Consider the following 24,057-nt stretch of genomic DNA (forward strand, 5'->3'; position numbering starts at 1 on the left):
GAAGAAGCAGCTCAATTAGAATTCATAGGTCTCATTGCTATGAATGATTTTAGCTATAAGATCATTTTATTTAGCCCAACTATAATGCTTCCCACATTCAAATAAGTCTGCGTTGAGACATGAAGAATGGTGACTCAGGTGACATACCAGAGAATTACATTGCATTGGCAGACCTCTGGTACCTCACCTGTGCGTACATTATTCATTTGTGACCTCCACAATGAACTTTTGCATCTAATTTGAAGTCTGGAAAAGGGAGGTACAAGGAATTACATGGATAAAAATGGAGCTGGGTTGAGACACAATACAGGTGAAATTACATTTGTTCACTGCTGTATGACACACCAGACGTGAAGTTCTTCTAAAAGTAACAACAGAATATCAGAAAATAGCTTTAAAGGCTGCTTTGCAGCCACATATATGTACAACTCACATAATCTCTCAGACCTTCAACTAATATCCACACTTAACCTATCTATCTAGGTCAAGATCAAGCGTGAAAACTCTGGTTAATGTCTCCCTTGTCAAGCAGGAGTTTGAAGTTTAAATTGTAACAAACACATTTATAGCAAAAAAAAACTATGTGTTAAAAATATTACCTTATTTGGACCTTCCTTTTTAACCATGACCAGCTTTGCAGGTTGCTGATGTTGGCAAAGTGGGACAAAATTTTGCTCTTTTCCAGCAGTTCCTGCTTTTTCTGAAGAATAGTTGGATATGTCAACTTTTGACAATGCTTTGTGAAGTTTCTGAGATAGTTCAAAGAGCCAAATGTTGAGGTGTTCTGAAAGAATGACAGGCGGAGTACATTGTACTGATTTCACACTGAAGAGTTACTGTGTTAAATATGTAGTTATTGGAAGTAGCAGAAGAAGCACAAGTCATATATCATACACAATAGAAGGCTACCATATTTCGTATCTTTATTATTCCAAGTCAAAATTCTTCAGATGGATTGTGTGTATGTGAGTGAGTGAGTGAGTGAGTGAGTGAGTGAGTGAGTGAGTGAGTGAGTGAGTGAGAGAGAGAGAGAGAGAGAGAGAGAGAGAGAGAGATGGATGACTGGTGCTAGTTCAACCTGAGGTTTACAAGAGAGGTTGAGAAGGATAATCCCTCATAGTAACCTCAGCCGGTATGGGAATTGAATCTATACCATTGAAATCAGTCTGCATTGCAAATCAACTATCCAGCCAACTGAGCACACCAATTGCAACACTGACTTCCATTTAGAAGAGGCCCATCCAACCGTTAAGAAAATTAGATGTAGGATGAACCCCAGAAAATTAGATGTAGGATGAACCCCAGGGACCCAATGGGAAGGGATATGTTGAATCAGTATCTGGAGGGTTTAAAATATCTGGAAGAGATGGAGTTGGAATTGTGTGTGTGAAGTTCAGTGATCAGTTTAATAGTTACCCAGGAGTCAGAATAGATTTTTAATTGTCAAACTTCTACTAGATAACAATTAACTTAACTGCAGAGTAACCCTTTGAATTGTCAGATTTAAATGGATGCTTTTGGAGGGTTCCTAGTGCAGGGGGATTGCCATTTGAATCTTAAATTTCCCAGGGTCTACTACTCAAAGGATTCTGTAGAGTCTCAACAAGCAATTCAATCTATGCTGTAGAAGAGACTATCTAGGCATCAGATAACCAAACCATTGTCTATAAGGTTCAGTTGTGCGCGTTTAACTAAGTCAGTCTGTTGATTGATGAGTCTGTGAGACAGCACTCCCAATTTTGACATAGCCCTCAGATGTCAGCAAAGAGGACGTTTTGGAGTCGATGGGGGTGATCTTGTTGTCATCCTTTCTAGTGCATTTTTGCTAATGCTGAGTGGTCCATTTGGTTTAATTTCTTGGAGACATTTTAGTGTTTTTGATAAAACTGAGTGGCTTGCTAAGCCATTTCAGAGGGTAGTTAAAAGTCAGCAATGCTGCTGTGGGTCAGGACTCACATTTAGGAAGAAGGGCTTATGCCCGAAACGTCGATTCTCCTGTTCCCTGGATGCTGCCTGACCTGCTGCGCTTTTCCAGCAACACATTTCCAGCTCTGATCTCCAGCATCTGCAGACCTCACTTTCTCCTCAAGGACTCACATTTAGCCAAACCAAGTAATGTTAGATTCACTTCCCTAAAGCACATTAACAAGCCAGCGGAGTTTTAACTTTGAATTTCGGATTTTTTAACTGAATTAAAATTCCCCTTTCCACCATGGTGCAATTTGAACATTACTTATGTCTCTGAATTATTAGTCCAGTGATAATACCACTAGACCATTGCCATCTCCTTTTATTTTCATTTTATCCCCTTATCCATCCTTTATGGAATCCAGTAACGTTAGTTAAATACAGGGCTGTTGCCAGGGTGTGGCTTTCTAGTAACTCAGCTATTTAAGCAACTTCACATCTGTGGCTGGACAGTAAGTGCTGACAGACCATTTGATGTTGGAGTCTCATGGGGTTGGAGATATAACTCAACTGACTGCGCAACTCAACATTGGGAAAAGGGGGACAGTTCAAAGCAACCCTATTGCTCATGCCTTCAATGCATCCCTTCTGACGCCTCTGCACACTCCCCAACCTGCCCCCACACTCAGCTTTGGCCTGGGGCCCCTCAGCAATCCTGGATTGCTAGCAGCTGTCACCACTCCCAATGATGGCTAACGGCAGTGAACAGCTGCTCAGCTCTAACTGTCCAGCAACTTTCAGCACGAGGAACTTCTGTCGCAGGGTAAAGAATCCGGTGAAAGACCTGCAGGAGCACATGTTATACCCCCATGGAACTGACAGGAGATCCCACCAGGTCTCCAATCGCAGGGAAAGAATCGCACCTTAGGTCATCTAAATCCAGCCCACAGAGGTTATTGCAAGCAAGCCTAATCCTGTTTTGCACCAAATCCTAGCAAAAGTTATTGGATAGCAATCAGCCCTGAAAGTGCTGGCTGTTCTGGTTTTACCTTCTAGCTCTGGATTTCTGAAGTGATATGCACAGCTGACTTCCATTCCACCCAACAGCAGCTAACTCAGCATTGATCAAGATTCCCATAATCAGAAATCACTTAAATTAAGGTATACTGAATATTATCAGGGATTACCAATAATAGACTTGACAATCACTTGTAAACAAAAAAAGGATAGTACTTGTCTATAGTGTAACTAACTAGCAGATTTGAATAGCTTTTGAGCCAACTTCAAAGCCAACTTTTCGAATGAGAATATAAGATACAGTAGCAGCAGTAGAACCCTGGTCCCTATTCCAATATTCAATATAATGGTGGCTGACCACCAATCTTAATTCCAATTTCCCACAATATTCCCATGTCACTAAATTCCTTTAGTGTTCAAAAAAAGTATTACTAATACCTGTTATAGCTGCTGTGAAGACCTGTCGGTAATGGGCAGGATTGAGGAAGGAAGCTGGAATTGTTATTTGTCTCTTAAGAATCTTTGTTCTTTGTGAAATATCTGCTCTGGGAAAGCTCAACTCTGAAAGTGAGATAACCTGCAACAAAGAATAGAGACCTTAACACTCAGAATCAAATCAGTGTCTGTTTTATTGCTGACAAGCTTAAATGTCCTTTTTATTGTGCTGATCTTATAACTTTACATACAACTTTATCATTGGATACTTAAGACAGAAAATACAAATAAAACTTCTTGAATGCAATGTAAAAATTAAGATACCGAGACAAATTGAAGCTAGAGACTTGCCTCAGAGAATTTCCTATTATGATTTGTGTTGCTCAGTACATTGTGTTGGTTATGGGTAGAATCGATGATTGGTAAAGAGCATGCTTTATTTACTCGTAAGGTATTTTCATGTTGTTTGATCAATTTGTCTTTGATCAGCTCGACAGAAAAGGAATCATTTACATTGTCCTGAATTCCAACTATTCTTCCATCCTCTTCCTCAAATGCTGCCGTGTCAAACATTCCTTCTGCATCCGAGGTAAAATCTTGTGTACCACAACTGCTACTGTTTGGAGATACTGTGATTTGATACTTTTGCCATTTGCTAGTCTTCGTCTGTAAAGTTCCTTGAATATTGATTGGGCTGGCAACAACATTATCAACACAAGTTTCACAGTTCCAACTCATGGACTCAGAGCTGACTGTATTTTTTGAGTAGTTCTGTAAATCACCTTGTCCACTGTTCTTCGAGTAAATAGTTGAGCATTGGTTATGCTGATCTGGTTCAATTATACCTGAAAGACTTTCAAAAGAACCTGAAGCAAGAGATTGGTCGTTGCTTTTCTCTGTTGTTGGAATGGTAACAAGTGAAGTTCTTAGTCTGAAAGCTGATTGGATTCTTGATCCTCCATCATTCACAAAAATATCTGGCCTTTCACTTCCTATGAAAAACAAGGAAATGAGGATATGGTTGCGTGCAGTAAATAACACAGATTGTGAACATCACTAACCAAATACGAGAGGGTGACATCATCTGAATATTTACCTCTATTATCAACCTCTCTCCTCTACTCCTTTCACCCTCATCTTTAACAGTAAATGCGAGGAACTCATCAGTATGTTTGACACTAGGATAGTCATTATACCCTCAACTACCTTTTCTGCTTTCCTTACCTCTGATCCTGCCAAGCCAGATGCTTTCTTAAGATCTCCTCAGTCTGGCTATAAACGCCCAGCTCACTCTAAATTATTTCCCATATCTATGCTCTCTGAATTTACTTTATTACTAAGATGCATCCCTGTTCCCTGGAAATACTCAGAAGGTCTGGCAGCATGTGTGAAGCGAGAACATTTTGAACAGATACCCAAAACATTAACTGTTCATCTCTCCACAGATGGTGCCAGACCAGCTGGGTTACAGTCATAGAGATTTCAAATCTCAGAAACAGCCTCTTTAGCCCATCATGCCCCACCAGTCACCATGCATCAGTCTATTCTAATCTCATGTTTCAGCACTTAGTGTGTAAACTTGAATGTTATGATGTTTCAAGTGCTTATTTAAATGCTTGATAAATATCTTGAGGTTGGTTCCTGCCTCTACTACTCTTTTAGATAGCGTATCTGGGCACCATCACCCTGTGTGAAAATATTTCTTCCTAAAATCATAGGAAAGCAGGAACAGGAGTAGCCCATGAGGTCAGTTCCATCATCGAATGAGATCATGACTGATCTGTGTCCTAACTCCATATATCTGCCTTTGGCCCACATTCCTTAATAGTTTTGCTTAACAAAATAGCTTAAAATTAACAACTGATCTAGCATCCACTGATGTTTGTGGAAGAGAATTCCAAACAGCTACCACAGCTAGAAGTGCTTCCTAACATCTCTTGAATGGTCCGGCCCTAATTCTCAGACAACACTCCTTAGTTCTAGAACCCTAACCAGAAATAGTTTATCTTGAACTACCCTGTCTTTTCCTGCTAATATTTTGAAGACTCCGATCAGGTCATCCTTTGAACTTCTAAATGCTGGAGTAAACAGACCTAATAATTTGTATAATTTCTCCTCATTACCTTACTCCTAAGGTCAAGGTATCATTCTTATAAACCTATACTGTACTCCCTCCAAGGCTAATGTATCCGTCCTAAGGGGTGGTGCTCAGATCTGCTCACAGTATTCCAAGTGGCATCTAACTGCAGCATAACTTCTGCATCCTTATTTTCCAGTCCTCTAGATACAAAGGCCAGAACTCCATTAGCTTTCTTGATAATCTTCTACATCTGTTTGTGGCATTTAAATATCAATGCACCCAAACCCCTAAGTCTCTTCTGGACATCTACTGTATTTAACTTCATACCAGTTAGGAAGTACCATGATCTAAGTTTTCTTGATATAAAACAGATAACCTCACACTTGCTAACACTGAAATCCAGCTGCCACAGTATTTCCTATTCACTTAGTCTTATCAATACCACTTTGTAATTTAATGCTATAATCTACATTGTCTACAATGCTGCCTAACTTTGTGTCATCAGCAATTTTGGACAGGTGACTTTCTGTGCCAATATCCAAGTCATTAATAAATAATGTGAATAATTGAGGCCCCATCACAGATCCTTGTGGGACAACATTGGTGACAGTTTGCCAATTTACTACCCTTACCATTATTCCTACTTCCTGTCACCTGCCGCTCTACCAATTTCCCAGAATTCACTTCCAAATCTCATGCACCTTCTTTTCAAACTGTGCCATTCTCTAGAAATTTTTTATTTCAACTGATTTTTGTTTGAACACCAACCATAGATTCCAGCCTTGCCACAAACACAAGGCCTGCAATGATTACAACAGGATTTGCTGTGTGACTTCTCCGAATGGCGACTGAATTCCTGCTGTTGGCTAAACTCTTAGGGCAGGAATGCCACCAGCAGCCTTCCCACTCTGGATTTGATCAGAGGGAAGCAGGAAGGCAGCGGGACCGATATCTTGCACCCATCCATTCATCCAATTAAACTGCATTCAATCTCAAAGAATGAGTTAAGTGACAATAATAGTATTTAATTATATAATGCAATTAATGCAAATAAATGCTGGAGGCAATTGGATATTAGTACAGATGACATGTTTTCATTTGCTGATGCGATAATATGCCATAATATTCCTGTGCTTGATTATCGATTAGACACATTTTTAAGAATTATTCCACTTCAGATTTATATTCCCAATTCTGGAAATTTACTTTCTTTTGACAACAATAACTTACCACTGGTACTTGGTCGGTGGGTTGGCATTGAAAACTTAGGTTCACTCAGGTTACTATGCAGGTTATCTCTGGAACATCTCAGGGCATCATGCACAACTGTATCATCCGAAGGCACCTGTTGCATTGGAGAGTTTACCTTGTCAGAAACAAAATTCAGAAGGTTTGAACTGAATTTGAATACCGTTGTTGTAATCTATTTTCAATTATAGCCACTAATCAATATTGAACCGAATTCACTTTAGAAAAGTGTTTGGTAACAGCAAACAGCAAGAGCGCCATGAAAAAAAAAGGTTTTTGAATTCAGGTTCAGATATATGTGCAGTTTATATTAATTGAAGTTATGTATTTGAAAGCATATATATTGATTATTTTTACTTAAGTAAAAATTATAAAACAAGCAATTTATTCAGTCAAAGTAAATGGTACAGGACCATCAGATATTATCGCTTGTCTGATATAGTTCATATTCTTCAGAAAAGATTTATTCAGCTGAAGAGCTGCATCTCAATTTCAGATATAATCCATCAAAAATGACCCATCAACATCTTCCCTGTGTGATGTTAACTACTTACCCATTGTAAGGTAATGCTAAACAACAGGTATAATACATTTCTTTTAATGAAATTCAGGAATTCTCCTCCTTTGGGTGAACTGGGGGTTTCAGCCTCAGTATGATTAATAGCTCCAGTCTCTAACATATGAGACAATGATTTTGTTTATTTCAAATTAATTTAACATTGCGTAAGTTCAACTGTGTCACTTTAAAGTAAGAACGTGAACCAGATGAACGCAACTGGCCAGCAATGTTTGACACTAAAATGCGCTTCAATGGCACTAGGGAGAGGAAAAAGAACAGCAATTCATCAAAGCATTGAAGTCAAGAAGAGGAAGAATTTAACAAGAATGCAGGTATTCTCATCCATTTAAATATTTAATAAGAGAGAAATATTAGGCAAAGGAAAAGTAACCTTGATCATCATCATCTCAAACATCCATGTCCTCCACAGCAAAACTGAAACTTGTTTTCCTATTGTGGAAACTTGATGCAATGATTGCTGAATATGACATCTTATCAAAGCTGTGCACTGTATTAATCTATGCAATGATGTGTGTTTTATTAAAAGACACTATATTTGAAAATTCATTCATTCTAATGTTAACTTTACCTGGAACCAGCCAGCCAGCACTGAATTCCTTGTTAAAGGTGGTGATACAAAACTGGTATCTGCAGTGAGGCTCCCTGGAACTTGATGAAAAGGATCAAAGTGCTCTTCAAATTCTAACTCTTCCTGACAGATCCTGACTACTGTGTCACTTGATGCAGAGCCCTTCACCTGGTACCCTCTAAACTCAGCTGCCTGCAGAAATGCATCAAACTCTTTTCAGAAGGTTATGAGATACCACAATAATTATCTGATTTCAAGAGTATTTTCTCTAAATCCATTAAACTTTATCAAAACACAAAATAAACTGCAGTATATTCTAAATTTTAAAAACACATGAAAATCATGACAAACTTTGTTGATACCAAGTTAGTGACTATGTAATTATCTGGCATGAAAATCAGCAGAACTGAAACTTGATTCAAAGACTTTACTTAGTTGTTGATCACACTTGGGGCACCTGATTGGTTACATAATTGAGCTCAGGGTCCCTGAAGCAGAAAAGAACAATAGAGTGAAAAATTACAATCAGCCAATGTATACTGATTCCCTTGTGAAAAATGGGAACTTGAACATTAAATAAGAACAAATTGAGTTCTCTACCTTGGAATAACCTGCTAGTCACCTATCAATGCCATGTTAATTAACTGGGCTCCGAGTTCCCAATTGCTCAATTTTAAACAAACTGTGTCCTTCTGTTCAAATTTCTCCACCCTGCTGTTATGATGACTTTACTTTTGACTTGTTTTTTGTTTCAGTGGGCACATTTCTGTTTTCTCCTTCAGCCTCTCAAGATTTCTGTTTTCCTTCAATTCTGGCTTCTCATGCATGTGCGATTTTAATCGCTTCACTGTTTATAACGGTGCCAAGATGTGAAATTACCTTCCTAAAGTCTCCTGCCTCTCTACCTCTCCTCCTTGAAGACACCCCTTAAAATCTACCTTTTTAACCAAACTTATGGCCATCTATCTTAATATTTCCTTAGTTGCTCAGTGTCAAATTTTGTTTGATTGCACTGCTGCAAAGTACTTTGTGCTATTTAACTAAAGTCATTACATAAATACCAACTGTGACTAACACTACACCTTGTCCATTGTAATTTATTTTTGTGTGAAAAACCTGTTGGAGTAAAGGAACTCTCAAAATTAAAACAATCTTACCAAAAATAATAGTCATGCTAATTTACCAACATAAAATCAATTTGAGAGAGATGCATATCTGTCCAATCCAATATAAACCTTTTCACATTAACATTGAAAGTTAGGAGAGGAGGAAGGCAGAAAATGGACCAACATCAAAAAATGGCTGCTGGTTTTGCTATGACATAAATTACAACTAACAGTAGGCCACTTCTGAAGAAGAGGAATAGATGAATTAGGTGGAAAATAAGACTTTTTTCTATTGTATCTTATATAGGATTTTAATTTAAGGTATTTTCTTTTTACTTGAAATAAATTCTCATCTTACCTTAGTTATTCTCATCTGCAGCTGTGCTGGTCACTCTTGCAAGGGGTCTGACTGTCTTCCATTCAGAAGTGCAATCATATCGTCAATGTTTAACTTACATAGTGCCACAACTTGCACCACAATTTATCTGACACCTTTAATTTAGTGAAACGTTGCAAAAATACTTCAGAGGAATGGTATCAGACAAAATTTGATGCACAGGTGTAACAATACCACCACCAATGATCTAAACTGGATTATTTGAGTCCTTTTCCCAAGCCCTCACAGACACTTCCTCAATCATATTGAAGATGGACTTGATGAGAAAAGACTAATGCAAATTATCATGCTGCCTTATTTCTCAAATGATAACTGAACATACAGATTAATAGATGTGATTAATAGACATAATCCAATCAGAACAATTTGTTTTCAGTTATTAATATAAAATACCTGGTTTTGCTTCGATAAATCAGTGTATTATCTTGGTAGACTTAAACAAAAGAACTTTTAACTACACTCTTGTGACTGTTAATGTTTCTGTCTACGCTGGAAAATTTCCATTTGAAGCCTGATGGTCAACAGAGTCGATTTTAACATACTCAAAACCATTCACCCAAACAGAGTTAACATCAGGCCCAATACGTTTCTTTTTCTCTGTTTTTAATTTCCTACGTGCACATTCTGAAGAGAGCATCTAAGCTTCAGCCTCAGTCAAGTAACTTCTGGTAAACTGCGGTAAAAATATTTATCAATGACTGAAAATTATTTTCCTGACTAAAGTAACTATGAATAGGAATTAAAATTTACAAGCATTGTGTAAGAAATAAATAGGTAATATTATTACCTGTAGTGCTCGAAGTGGTCTGTCAGATGCTGTCATTTTTTTAAGGCTGTTATTATCTGTCTGTTCTTTGAATGTTTCAACACATGCTGCAGCCTAAGTTTAAGGAAATAAAGAATATTTCATGCAACTAATTTGTTTCATAGCTTGGTTGGCATTGTGTTGTCCAATATATTAGTCACCAGCCACATATGGTTAATTTCATTTCTGATTGGCAAATTCCAAACAAGAAACAGATACCTTATTACATAACCTTAAACTGCTGTTCAAACAGAGCATTTGAATGAACTTTAAGCTTTTTGTGTGTTTACTAGTAAAATAGCCAGACTAAAAGAAGAGTACACTTTGTTTTCCACGAGTCATTCGTGTTTTCAGACCCAGTTATTAAAAGATAACTTGTGAATTGCTAAGTGAATGCAGATTTGTGAAGTATATTTAACTGTATTCTCTGAGAACATGTAAAGTTTTTCTGATAAAATTAATGTTTGTGGCTGAAATGGTGTCAATGATTGCCATAGACAGAATTGCAGATAATTCAAGTTATAAAGCTATACAGCATGGAAACAGTCTGAACATTTGACATGTTCTTTGTGAATCTCAGGTAATTCAGGCATTGCTTCTGATAAAGAAAGTACTCCTTAAAAGACCATGGCGGGTAGGGGTTTTCTAGCAGAGCACCCTTCTCCCCCCCTTTAAACAGTGCTCCCCTTCTCCGCAATCTCTATTGAACTTGTCGAACATGTTGCAGATCCAGAGCCCTGCAACTACAATCCTTATTGTAGGTTTTACTTCAACAGGTCACCAAACTCTTGTGCTTCACGATGGCTCCGTGGTTAGCACTGCTGCCTCACAGCGCTAGAGATGTGGGTTTGATCCCCATGCGACTGTCTGTATGGAGGTTGCATATTCTCCCCATGTCTCTCGTTTCTTTTCATCGTCCAAAGATGTGCAAGTTAGATGGATTGACCATGCTGAATTGCCCTGCAGTATCCAGGGATGTGGCTTGCTGGATTAGCCACAAGCAATGCAAGGTTACAGGGATGGGAGGGTGATCTGGTTGGGGATACTCTTCAGAGGGTGGGTGTGGACTCGATGGGCCAGATGGACTGGTTCTACACTGCATGGATTCTATGATCCACCACATTCAAGTGTGCGACAGCAGTAAGGTTAAATCATCTCTCAGGAGAAAGTGAGGACTGCAGATGCTGGAGATCAGAGCTGAAAATGTGTTGCTGGAAAAGCGCAGCAGGTCAGGCAGCATCCAAGGAGCAGGAGAATCGACATTTTGGGCATAAGCCCTTCTTCAGGAAATCATCTCTCAACCTACTGTTACTGAGGATAAATGAGATCTACTACTTTTAAATGTTTTATCAAAACCATGACAAAGAATAAGAGCGAGAATAGTGTATTAATTGCTGTTCAAATAATTTGAAGTTATCTATTCTTTAAAAGTTTGATCATGAAGAAATATATTGATAAAGTAACTGTGAAACCCGAGTGCTGATTTTAAAATTGCGCCAATTTTTTGTTGCACCTTTAACAGCACCCTCTTACTCAATTCATCTAAACAGGCTCAATGACAGCTCAAAGAATTAAAACAATTGTGGAACAAATCACATTTTCAAAATATAAACTGTATAATAGAATTTATAGTGACTACTCCTGGACTATCCTGCCAGATAGAGTCACAAAGACACGAAAAATACATTACATTGAAACAGGAATGAAACATCTGTACACAAATGAACAATTTTACTGAGACATTATTTGAAGGGACTTTGGGGAAATTAGTTAAAAGATACAGTGGAAATGTAGGATTGTTCTTTTAAAGTTAGGAGTTGTCACACATTGTTTTAATTTAAATCTGTCCCACATTGGTACATTATCTGTGCATGGACAACTGTTGCAAAAGGTGTGCAGATGCTAATGGTCCATTCCGGATATCACTTGTCACTTCTGAGTAAGCGTTTTTGCCCCAAAATGCCAAACAAAACCAAAATTACATGTCAAAAAATTAAAAAATACTTAACAGGCAATTTGACAGTTTCCTGGCAAATAGAAGTCTTTCAAAATAAACTTTTTGATATAAACTATTAACTAAACTATTAAACTGTTAACACTGTCAGTTCAAGTGTATCCTAAATAGTCTGGGTTATCCACCACTAGAGGGCTCTCTTTTCTGTGCAACAACTGATGTCGTTTTTAGAACTGTTATAAAAAGGCTGAATTTCCTCAGTGACCTAATGCCAGACTTTTCATTGGGAATCTCCTCACCAGAATACTTTCAGAAAAGCAAGTTCGGTTCTGAGGAAATTCCAGTCAATATTTTTAACACTGACTGCAGCTTCAAGTTTAAAAGTATACATACTAATAGAGAAACTTGTTTTCATTGTATTTTCTATTTGCTTTTCAAAATAAAGTGTAACCATTTTTTCCCCTTTCTCTTCTGCAGACAATTGACAATAGATGAAAGTCATCTTCCAGCATTCTGCCAAAGCCCATTCTTCACTATACTGACTTGTGTGACAGCACAACATACTATACCTGGCAAAGATCAGTAGACTGCAATCCAGGAATTGGAGCCCTACCTCTGATACACAACATGCATTCGTGGGTGGCACGGTGGCACAGTGGTTAGCAATGCTGCCTCACAGCACCGGAGACCCGGGTTCAATTCCCGCCTCAGGCGACTGACTGTGTGGAGTTTGCACGTTCTCCCCGTGTCTGCGTGGGTTTCCTCCGGGTGCTCCGGTTTCCTCCCACAGTCCAAAGATGAATTGGCCATGCTAAATTGCCTGTAGTGTTAGGTAAGGGGTATGGGTGGGTTGCGCTTCAGCGGGTCGGTGTGGACTTGTTGGGCCGAAGGGCCTGTTTCCACACTGTAATGTAATCTAATCTAATGCATGTTGTTCTTCAAATCCAGACTTTTATTGCTCAGGTTTGCACTTAGAGTCACAGAGATATACAGCATAGGAACTGACCCTTTGACCCAACATGTCCATGCCAACCAGATATCCTAAATTAACCTAGTCTCATTTGCCAGCACTTGGCCCATATTTCTCTAAACCCTTCCTATACCTGTCCAGATGCCTTCTGGCAGCTCATTCCATAGAAGCACCAGCCTCTGTGTGAAAAAGTTGCCCCTTAGGTCCTTTCTAAATTTTTTCCCTCTCACCCTAAACCTATGCCCTCTAATTCTGGACTTCCCCACCCCCGGAGAAAACACCTCATCTATTTACCCTATCCATAAGCCTCATGATTACCCTATCCATAACCTCTCAGTCTCTGACGCTCCAGGGAATATGATGTTCATGCTCCTTCATTGGGGTATCTTCTTAATTTTGGATACTCAGTGTTGTCATGCTAGTTCACATGATAAAACAAAATGACAGTCAAGTTTCGGGTATTCTGACTCTAATGTAATGAGAGATACATCGGGTTCCAAGCGATCGATTGTGTTAGGTGACTCTCTAGTCTGAGGTACAGACAAACATTTCTGTGGCCAGCAGCAAAAAATCAGAATGGTGTGTTGTTTCCCTGGTGCCAGGATCAAGGATGTCTCGATGGGCCGAATGGCCTTACTTCCACTCCTATGGTCTCAGAGAGGGTGCAGAATGTTCTCAATGGGGAGAGGGGCCAGCAGGAGGTCATTGTACATTAGGACCAACAACATAGGAAGGGAAAGGTTGAGATTCTGAATGGAGATTACAGAGAGATAGGCAGGAATTTAAAAAGGTCCTCGAGAGTAGTAATATCTGGATTACTCCTGGTGCTACGAGCTGGTGAAGGCAGTGAAGAAGGCAAACAGAGTGTTAGCTTTTATTAGTAGAGGGATCGGAACCATGAGGTCATGCTGCAGCTGTATAAAACTCTGGTGCGGCTGCACTTGGGGTGTTGCACGCAGTTCTGGTCACCACTTATAGGAAGGATGTGGAAGCTTTGCAAAGGGTTCAGAGGAGATTAGCTTGGATGTTGCCTGGTATGGAGGGAAGGTCCTTTGAGGAAAGCTTAAGGTTGAGGCTGTTTTTGTGAGAGAAGAAGGTTGAGAGGTGACTTAATTGAGACATATAAGATAATCAGAGGGTTAGATTGGGTGGACAGTGAGAGTCTTTTTCCTCAGATGGTAATGGCTAGCACGATGAGGCATAACTTTAAATGGTAGGGGTGATAGATATAGGACAGATGTCAGAGGTAGTTTCTTGACTCAGAGAGTAGTAGGGGTGTATAACGTACTGCCTGCAACAGTCTATGCCAACTTTACGGGCATTTAAATGGACAGGCATAAGGATGAGAATGGAATAGTGTAGGTTAAATGGGCTTCAGATTGTTGCACCACTTCGTGGAACCATCGAGGGATGAAGGGCCTGTACTGCGCTGTAATGTTCTATGTTAGTGAAAAACATCAAAAAGTTCTTCCAATACCATTGGATATCCAGGGCAAGGGGGGGTGGGGGTGGGGCAAGTTGAATTGTATTATCATGCCTAGAAATGCCATTTTTATTTGAGTTAATAGATATTAGCACATAAATCAAACTTGGGTGTGGGTGTCATCATTGTTTAATTGTCGCCAGCATTCATCTGCAGCCCTCACTTTCTCCTCAGCATTTTATTACCCATCCCCAACTGCCATGGAGAAGGTGATGGTGAGCTGCCTTCTTGAACAACTGCAGTCTTCAGGGACTTGGGGTCTCTTTCAGTGCTGTTTTGCATTGAACATGAACAAAAACATCATTTTAAGGACCGGGTTGACTTAATGCCATAATGAACAGCATTATCTTTCATTTGAAGTTTTAATTTTGTTACAGTGGTAATAATGCATCTGGAAAGGAGCACTTAGTTGGTTTTGGGTACCACATTAGAGATATGTAGAGCAACTGCAGTTTGGAGGTGCATTTCGGTAATTTATATCTTTGTAAGTAACAGCTTAATCTTCTATGAAGATTGTGTTCCAGTTCTACGTGTAACACCTGGTTACCTAAAATGTACCATACTGTACCTTAGCTGGAGCACAGCTGTTTTGTGTGAGACAATTCTTCAAAGCAGGCAAAGAATGTTCCGTTGCAAATATTCTCAGAGCTAAGAGACAAACAAATGGCAGCAATTACTCACACACCAGATCCAGAAGTCATTATAGCAATAAATAGGTGTGCAGTTCATGAAAAGAATCAAAATATTCATTCCAAGATTTTGATCTTCTGTTGTTACACTAAATAAATATCTGTACAATTATTATAAACCATTATAAATTATATACCATTATAAATATCTGTACAATACAAAATTCCAAAATACGTTAGTTTACAATTAAAATTATTCATATAAGACTATAAATACAGCAAAGGAGGATGGAGAATTTATGAAGAGAAGAATGCTTCTCAAAATATTAAAAGGATAACTGAGGTAGTTTACAATGAAACATCTCACACAACTAGACTACCATAGCTTGTTTTGCTGAAATCAATTTCACAGATATTGTTTTTGAGTCTTCTGTATTATAATTCTAACAGATTTGTTGTACATTTCTAGGAAGGCTATTAGTTTAACATAATTTCTACAGAGAAAGAATTGATACTTGGGTACACAGATCGACCACATGCACTGATTTCCTCCTCACATACCATCCTTATTTTAAAATATAATAATCATGGTTACTGGGTCAAAATCTTGGAAGTTCTGACATAACAGCACTGTGGGAGTGTCTATCTGACACAGGCCACAATAATTCATGAAGACATTTCATCACACCGTTACATGGGCAATAAATGCTGCTCATGCCAGTGAAACTGATAGCCAATGAATGAATAATGCATTCATGACAGATCATTTTAAATTTCAAGACCTGTCATTCCTGCCATAATAATGTTGAATATCAATATTTTAAGCAAATGCTCACTTGCGTACACATACACAAAACGCAAACTCATACAGATATATACACACACACAAAAGTTTTGTAAGCCAATGCTTTGTTTATTCCCATATTCTCTTAATCAAATTGAATCATATAATTGTTCTTGTCTATTATTTCTTAATACTGAATGAAGACTGGTTATAGAAGAACCCAATTTGTTTCATTGTGGTGGAATGGAACATTGAAGGAGAAACTAGTACCCCGGTTGAAGAGCTACATTGACGGTTTGAGAACAGGAAGGCAGGATGGGAAATCTGATCAAGACACAGATTTGTCCAAGTCTGAAAATTTATTCTTAAACTGTGTTAGAACTGCAAGAGAACTGTGGCCCCATTGTTTGCATGACCACAAAAATGCCTCCTTCACTCCAGCTTTGGAGATTGGTAAGGGTATCACTTTTGATAACTACCCAAATTTATTCAAGCACAGCCTTTAAACTGGGACCCAGAGAGTACAATTTCAAATAGGTCACAGATGTAATTAAAAAGCAACTAAATGAGCCATAAAAATGGCACACTCTCATGGCAAAGAAGAGAAATAAAGAAAGATTTGAAAAACAACTTGCTGCTGCAGTGGGTGAAGCAGTTTGACCAGCTGCTCCAAAGATACAGGATCTGTTGATGAACTGACCACACGAGACAGATTCCCCCATTGTGGGACTTGTACGCAACTAGTGTTGTTCAGTATGCACCATTGCTTAATGTTTAATACCTTTAGAGAAATAATATCAAAGTTGTGGTGTTGATATCTATGCCAGACCCTTCAGACCAAATGAAGGGGTGTTACAATATGTTGCTCTTCCCCAAGGATAAAATAGCTATTCAATTCTCAGAGAAAGGTATTGACCAAAGTGATCTTGTTGGGTTTAAAATTTAAACACAACTTGATAGTTAATTATTAATCATCATCGGCTGGTGCATTCTACACAGCAAGGACTCCACCAATCAGAGTGCACTTACTACTTAATGAGCACTCTTCTCATAACATATAAAAAACATTTTTACTTCATTTTTGTATTACTCATGAATTGTCCTATTAAGTGCAACATGAAGAGCTTTGGCAACATGTGTGTTTTTTTTCAGTAATATGCTTACTTTATTTAATTAAACTTGTTTTTTCTCCACTGCACATGGGTTGTTCTACCCATACTGGATACTAGGTGAGTTGGCACGGTTGATGAAATGGCAAAAGCTGGTGAATGGAAGACATGGGTTGACACTAATTTGACATAACGGTTATGAAGGATGACCTGGGGCATAGGTAGACATTGGAAGTTTGGGAGTGTGAAGGAGTACTGGGCATTAGATGGCACAAGTTAGCATGTAGTAAGGATACTGAGTGGGGTGTGGTGAGACTAAGAGGAATATGTTAAGTTTTAATCCACATGTTTAAGCTTTCAACATAGTTCTACATCGAACTCAAGCAGGCTGAAGACCATCTGCTTCTGGTTTTCCTGGATCACTGCAACAACTTCCAATTTAGCTCACTCTCTTCCTACATGCACCAAAACCAATAAGTGCGAGCAGTAACTTTAAAGCTTGAGTTTGCAGAGTCAGCAATTGTCTTATTGCTGTGCAAAAGACCCATGAGCAAATATAGGGGGTCACAAAATCGGTTTGACCTAAACTTAGAAAGATTAAAATCTGCATCATTAATTCTCCTAATAACTTAATTCTTTTGATGAACTGGTTCTCGTCATACTGCCTCTTATACAATATTGTTACATGATAATTGGTTGCTGCATTTCCCACATTGTGACTATACTTTTAAAAAAAAACTTCATTGCCTGTGAAGTGCTCTAAGAGATCTGGCAGTTGTGAAAAAACACCATATGAATGCATAACGTTTTCATTTGGAACACATGCATACAATCCATCTTCCTTTTATAGCAAGTTGTACAATGATGTTTGAAGATTATGGCACATATTAAAACTGGTATTTATTCCAAAGATATCTGGACGGCATGAATAAGTTGGACTGAAGGGTCTGTTTCCATGCTGTATATGTCAATGACTCTATGACCTCCACCAGATCATCAAAAGTAATTTGTATGTACTCTAAATGGACACTTTTAACTATCTTAGTGATAAACAAATCAACCTATCACGCTTAGAAAGATCAAACCAAGTGTCAGCAAAATTCAGACTTAAATCTTACAGTTATTTTGTGCACTTCATCAAAACAATGTATTATTTGCACATTTTCTTGTTTTTAGTTTTGAGAGAGACTGGGTTGTTTTAAACAAATAACTTATTTTAAAGTCATAATATTTTGTTTGATTTCTTTTAACAAAGTCACTCAAAATTGTTCCAAAATTCTTGTTTTCTGCAGCTTACAGCAATGGCAAATTGCAAATTAGATTTTCAAAGTTTAGTATTTGTATTGTACCTACTTTATACCAGGTAATTTCTATGATATAAATCAATTTTGTTTTTGTTTCTCACCTCTGTTCATATTACAATCTGACAAACTATAGTTGCGGTTTAGGTCCATATTGTAATGGTGTTTTAAATCCACATTCTTGAAAATCATCCCTAAGAATGCAAGAAAAAGATTAATTAGCAATCACAACATATTTCACAGAATATACTTCTGAATAAATCACAGCAATCTTACCTCCAGAGGCTCGTTCTGAACTAATAAATGTTTGTTCTTTATCCTTATTGAATGCATGATCTTTGAAACAGTTTTGTACATTTAGCTTCTCTAAGCTTTCAATTGCAGTGCTATGTTCAGATAAAGATTTCAGCAGCGTGATTGTATGTCCTTGAGCCGTAAGACAAGAATACTCATCAGCATTTATCTTGTTTTCTTGTATTTCCACTGCAGGTATCTCACACGCAACTAATGTATGTTTTTGAGAGAAAGCTTCAGCATTTGTAACAGTTCTGGGTTTCATTTCAGTTTGAATTTTTTCATGCAAAATTTGATCTGAATCCTTTTCTTGAGGAACTGGTAATTGAGCTTCCAATTCTAAGTGCTTGGGTTCAGGGATTTCCACAGCTTTGAGGAATGAAGGTACTTCTATGGGTTTTAAAGAGGAATTGCTAATGCTCAATGATGTTTGTGATAACATTTCAATTTCACTTCCATGCAAATCATCTGGGCCAATTTCATCCACATTAAATTCACCAAGTATATTGAAATTTATATCAGCAAAACTGTTCGTATCCACCATATCTGATTCAACAGGCATAACAGGCTTTATACAGTGTTCATCATCAGCAAGAGAAAACAACTCTCTGGGTGGACTATTCATTTTGACAGAACATTCTTCAGGTTTATCAATGTTTTTGTCCAGTGTTTCATCAACGGTAGCAATTGTCCAGACCTCCGGAGATACAGTTTGTGCATTTGTTGCTTGAACAATGGAATCTTCCTTTTCCTCACATTTTAGATGCATTTCTTCAGTATTGTGGGAAGAATTTTCTCCACCTAAACTTTTGGACAAATTCACCTTAATACTATGATCTGTCTGGTAAGGTGATTCTGTGCTACAATGCTGTATCAATCCAGGATCTGCTTTTTCGTCAAGATCTCCATAACTCTGATCAAAGCAGTTTTCCTGTTGATGGCCAATGGTATTATCTGCAGCAAAAGTACTGCCATTATCAACCAACAGCGACTGTGGCTTAACTTCAAAGGGTTCTAAGTCATGACTGCTGGACACTGTTTTTGTTCCAAGTAATGCTAAGATCTGAGCTTTGCTCCTTTTATTCTCACGTACTAAGTCAGAATGGGAAGACAATCCTGGAGCGAAAGTTGGTGTAGTAGACTGGAGTGTTTCAGATATTCTTTCATTGCAATCTCCATAAGTAAATCCGGTATCTGTAGAATGAAAAGGTCTAATTTCTTTACGGTGCCTCAGTTTGTCATTATAATTCAGTGTTGCTGGAGGCAATAATGAAAAGCCAGGCATCATTTCTATTGAGAGCTGATTCCTGGACGTACAAGAGGAAGCTTCAGAAGCTAGAGCAGAGCAAGTTGAAGTTTCCCTTGTGTATAAAGTAGAAAAAAGGGGTGATGTCGCATAAATCTGAGGGAGTGAAAAATTTGGTGCCTGGGATTTAGTTGCTGCACTTGTTGTATCATTCTCGTCAATGGTTGGTTTCTTTGATATTTCCCGTGGTCCTTGAAAGCCCTGTAACAAAATTATAGTGTATAAAAAAAAAAATCAAAAGTTTGTGGATATTCAAATGTATCTAAAGTACAATTAGTAATTAGAAAATAAATCAAAATCATTACATACAGTGTGTTTCCTTTTCAGACCGACAGGCAAATGGCATCGAGGCAAGTTTGCAGGCATTATATTAGTTGTGGCAAGCTTTGCAACTTCCTTCTGACCAGAGCATTTGCCATCCTCATTCTTAGATATTTTTTCTTCTTCCACAGTAATCAAGTATCGATCACTTTCAAAGTCATTGCCTGATCGTATCTATCAATATGAAAAACTGTATCAAACAATGCTAAAATCCTTGATGTAATGACAATGCCTTTTTTTGAAAAAGCAAATCAAGTGCATGCCTGTTATTCCATTGTCACAATGCATCCATGAAATTCAACAAACATACTTACCTCTTCAAATTTAACAAATAGGTGATCCAGACAGAGACCTTTATCATCATACAAAGTGGCCTGAAAGTTAACAAAAGAAAAAAAGATGTAAAATTCCGCTTTCCCTCCAAGATTCCATGATCCCCATTTCAACGTTGCTAATTATGGGAATTGATAATTTATGAAACAATTATCCAGCGACCAAAAACAGAAGTTAACCAAGAAAACAAAGACAATTTGGATTGAAGACATTGAGCAATTTATTGCTAACATTGTTGACCACATATAAATGCATTGTTGCACCTTTGTTTTGAAATTTCAGATTGTGTCAGAACTGAAAGAATCCTGAAAACAACATTGATGCACTGCAGTCCTATCAAATTATTGCTAATGAAAAACGATCACATTCTGTTGAAGATTAAAGCATTAATGTATCATTTTTGTTTCTAATGCAAAGGAATCAGTTTTAGTTTGAGTACTCTATATAAAAAATAAACACATATAATTTATAACATGAAGCTATAAAAGTGGATATTTAATCACAAACAGGCTTCGTACAAGTCCAGAAAGCACGAGCACATGCCTTAATCAATGATTCATCACTATGTGTTGATTCAGTTAATGTTTCATTACACTGTTGTTGACACAATAAGGAAGATACATCCATTTAATGGTGACTTCCACTATTACATCATTTTCCATTTAAATGTATTGCTAAATTCATCTCACTCTATATGGAATTCGATGGTCACAGAGATTTTAAGCACAATACTTACATAATAAATTGCCATAAATGAATAACAGATCCTATTATGTTTGTTTATTTAATCTGTAACTAAGGAAAAGATTCCTATTCCAAAACACATTTGAGGACATGACATAAATAAACACATAGGCAGTGAGTCCAACAATAAAAAAACACATGCTAACAATAACTTTAATTCACAATTTCTCTCATCAATTCTGGACAATATATCCAACTATTCATTCAATATAATATTCATACCATTCTTATATACACATCCTCTCTCTGTCATTCTCCCTTCTTTTTCCATTTCTTTCACAGTTGCCTCAACTCTCTTGACTATTCATTCTTTCCAGTCTCTTTCAATGAAATTAGAAATTAGAATCCCTACAGTGTGGAAACAGGCCCTTTGGCCCAACAAGTCCACACTGACCCTCCAAACAGTAACACACCCAGACCCAATCCCTAACCCTATTATCCTATATTTGCCCCTGACTAATGCACCTAACCTACACATCCCTGAACACTATGGGCAACTTAGAATGGCCAGTTCATCTAACCTGCATTTCTTTGGATTGTGGGAGGAAACTGGATCATTCAGAGGAAACCCATGCAGACACAGGGAGGATGCGCAAACTCCACACAGGCAGTCACCCAAGGGTAGAAGCGAACCTGGGGCCCTGGCACCGTGATGCAGCAGTGCTAACCACTGAGCCAGCGTGCCACTGTGTCCTGTGTGACATTCAGTCACACAAGGAGGATTCTTGTCCAATCAGATTTTGTCCGAATATCATGTACCTGAATTCTGTACACCATTGTCTTGTGTAATGATTCTATTCTCACTGTCAGTTTGTTCAATGGTGAAATCTCTGCAAATATCTAAATGTGTAACGAACCTAATTCCAGTTTACACATCAGGTCTTATGGGAAAATCTGATTCACTTAACAATGTTTCTCTTAAAGGTGCGCTTTTCAGGAGCACAACTATGACACTAAGTGAGAAATTACTGACCAGCAACACCACCCTGATGAATTAATTCATAATGTCACAGATTATAATGCTAACATTTCATTTGATTCACTATTTGTGGTAACTTAATTGATCTCAGGTAAAATGGCAGTTCTATTCTCAAACTGGCATTAGAGACCACAAGCCAGCAATGTCTGCTGGAATAGTATGGTCTGAACGGTGGACTTAGAGGTGATCATCCTGTATTGAAAAGTCCCATGAACATTGAGTCACACAAGAAGGATAGTTACTTGAGTGATGCAACATAGGGTAGTCCACCCTCTGTAGAGGTATAACTCAGCAGAGAATTGGTACTTCAGAGGCGACAAAATGGGGAAGACATAAAAAGTAAATAGTTATTAATGAAAATGGACAACCACAGTACACTACCAATTAAATCATGTTTTACATGCCGCATTATTTTTATGAAATCTTATGTGTAATATGAAATCGAAATCATCAGCAATATAAAACTGGGCGGCACGGTGTCACAGTGGTTAGCACTGCTGCCTTACAGCGCCAGAGGCCCGGATTCAATTCCCGCCTCAGGCGACTCTCTGTGTGGAGTTTGCACATTCTCCCCGTGTCTGTGTGGGTTTCCTCCGGGTGCTCCGGTTTCCTCTCACAGTCCAAAAATGTGCAGGTTAGGTGAATTGGCCATGCTAAATTGCCCATAGGGTTAGGTGCAGGGGTAAATGTAGGGGAATGGGTCTGGGTGGGTGCGCTTCGGCGGGTCGGTGTGGACTTGTTGGGCTGAAGGGCCTGTTTCCACACTGTAAGTAATCTAATAAAATAATCTAATCTAATAAAACTTTCAATCTATTAGACTTCAAAGCATTAAAACAAAATACTCAGAAATAAAATTTAACTACATACTCCTTGTATTTATATGTGACATAGCATATGCATTATAGTATTTCACTGTTTGCTGAACAAACCTTATTTCCAGAAGAACTGGTCCTTAAAATGCCATCGTGCCATTTCTTTGCTTTTTTTGTTTTTTGATTTGTATAGAGCACCTGGAATTGAAAAAAAAACAAAGATTGACTCTTCAAATGATGAATGTTCTTTGCAGTAAAAATCTGTTGTTTGAACTGCTAGGTAACGAGGGTTTCTGTAAATTTCATAACAATTGAAGAAAACGCATCCAAGTGTGAGCAAACAGAGGGAAATAAACAGTGGAATCTGGTCTGCCAAATAAATATTGCAACTGGCCCACAGCAGATAAAAGTTAATTTTAAAGGAAAATTTAAACTTTAAACTGAATTTCAATTTATCAATGAACACAAGCTAGTAAATTTGTTTTACTTACAATAAACTCACGGCAAGACATTTTACTTCATATTTTCTAGTTACCAGGTCACTTGCAGCACGGTTTAATTTTATCTGCCATAAATAAACAAACAGGAATTTTATGTGCATATATGTTCAACAATTATTTTACTCAAGGCTGACTAAGCAACTGACTTGCACTGCATCATTTTGAACGTTCTTAGCACAGGAATCCACGCAGAAACCAGCAAAGAGGTGCAGTGGAGAAAATACAAACCTCCCTTTTAATGTGGTGAATTCAGAAATCCAGTCTGAATGTTCATTAGTGGGTGAATCAGCAATTGGGTAAGTAAGTGAGATGGGTCAGTGGATGAGGTGGGTAAAAGTAGCTGAGAGGGTTGGTGCATGAGATGGATAGGATATATAATTGGAGGATGTAGGAG

General features: G+C 38.1%; 1 protein-coding gene across 1 annotated transcript in view; it reads right to left on the bottom strand.

Moving 5' to 3' along the window:
- Positions 1-23,744, bottom strand: part of LOC122553550 (5'-3' DNA helicase ZGRF1-like) — an 84,990-nt gene extending 61,246 nt beyond the window's left edge. The window contains exons 1-12 of the mRNA XM_043697538.2: positions 23,655-23,744; positions 23,281-23,361; positions 20,610-20,669; positions 20,284-20,469; positions 18,651-20,175; positions 18,479-18,568; positions 15,120-15,199; positions 10,127-10,219; positions 6,671-6,806; positions 3,712-4,352; positions 3,364-3,502; positions 600-784 (exon numbers count right to left, since the gene is read on the bottom strand). Coding sequence (XP_043553473.2) covers positions 600-784; positions 3,364-3,502; positions 3,712-4,352; positions 6,671-6,806; positions 10,127-10,219; positions 15,120-15,199; positions 18,479-18,568; positions 18,651-20,175; positions 20,284-20,469; positions 20,610-20,669; positions 23,281-23,361; positions 23,655-23,675 — 3,237 coding nt within the window. The 5' untranslated portion in view covers positions 23,676-23,744. The remainder of the gene's footprint in view (positions 1-599; positions 785-3,363; positions 3,503-3,711; positions 4,353-6,670; positions 6,807-10,126; positions 10,220-15,119; positions 15,200-18,478; positions 18,569-18,650; positions 20,176-20,283; positions 20,470-20,609; positions 20,670-23,280; positions 23,362-23,654) is intronic.
- Positions 23,745-24,057: the final 313 nt, after the last annotated feature.

This window comes from Chiloscyllium plagiosum, unplaced genomic scaffold (assembly GCF_037043375.1).
Source record: "Chiloscyllium plagiosum isolate Xiang-an unplaced genomic scaffold, Cpla_swu_hap1 HiC_scaffold_1, whole genome shotgun sequence".
NCBI classification, from domain to species: Eukaryota; Metazoa; Chordata; class Chondrichthyes; order Orectolobiformes; family Hemiscylliidae; genus Chiloscyllium; species Chiloscyllium plagiosum.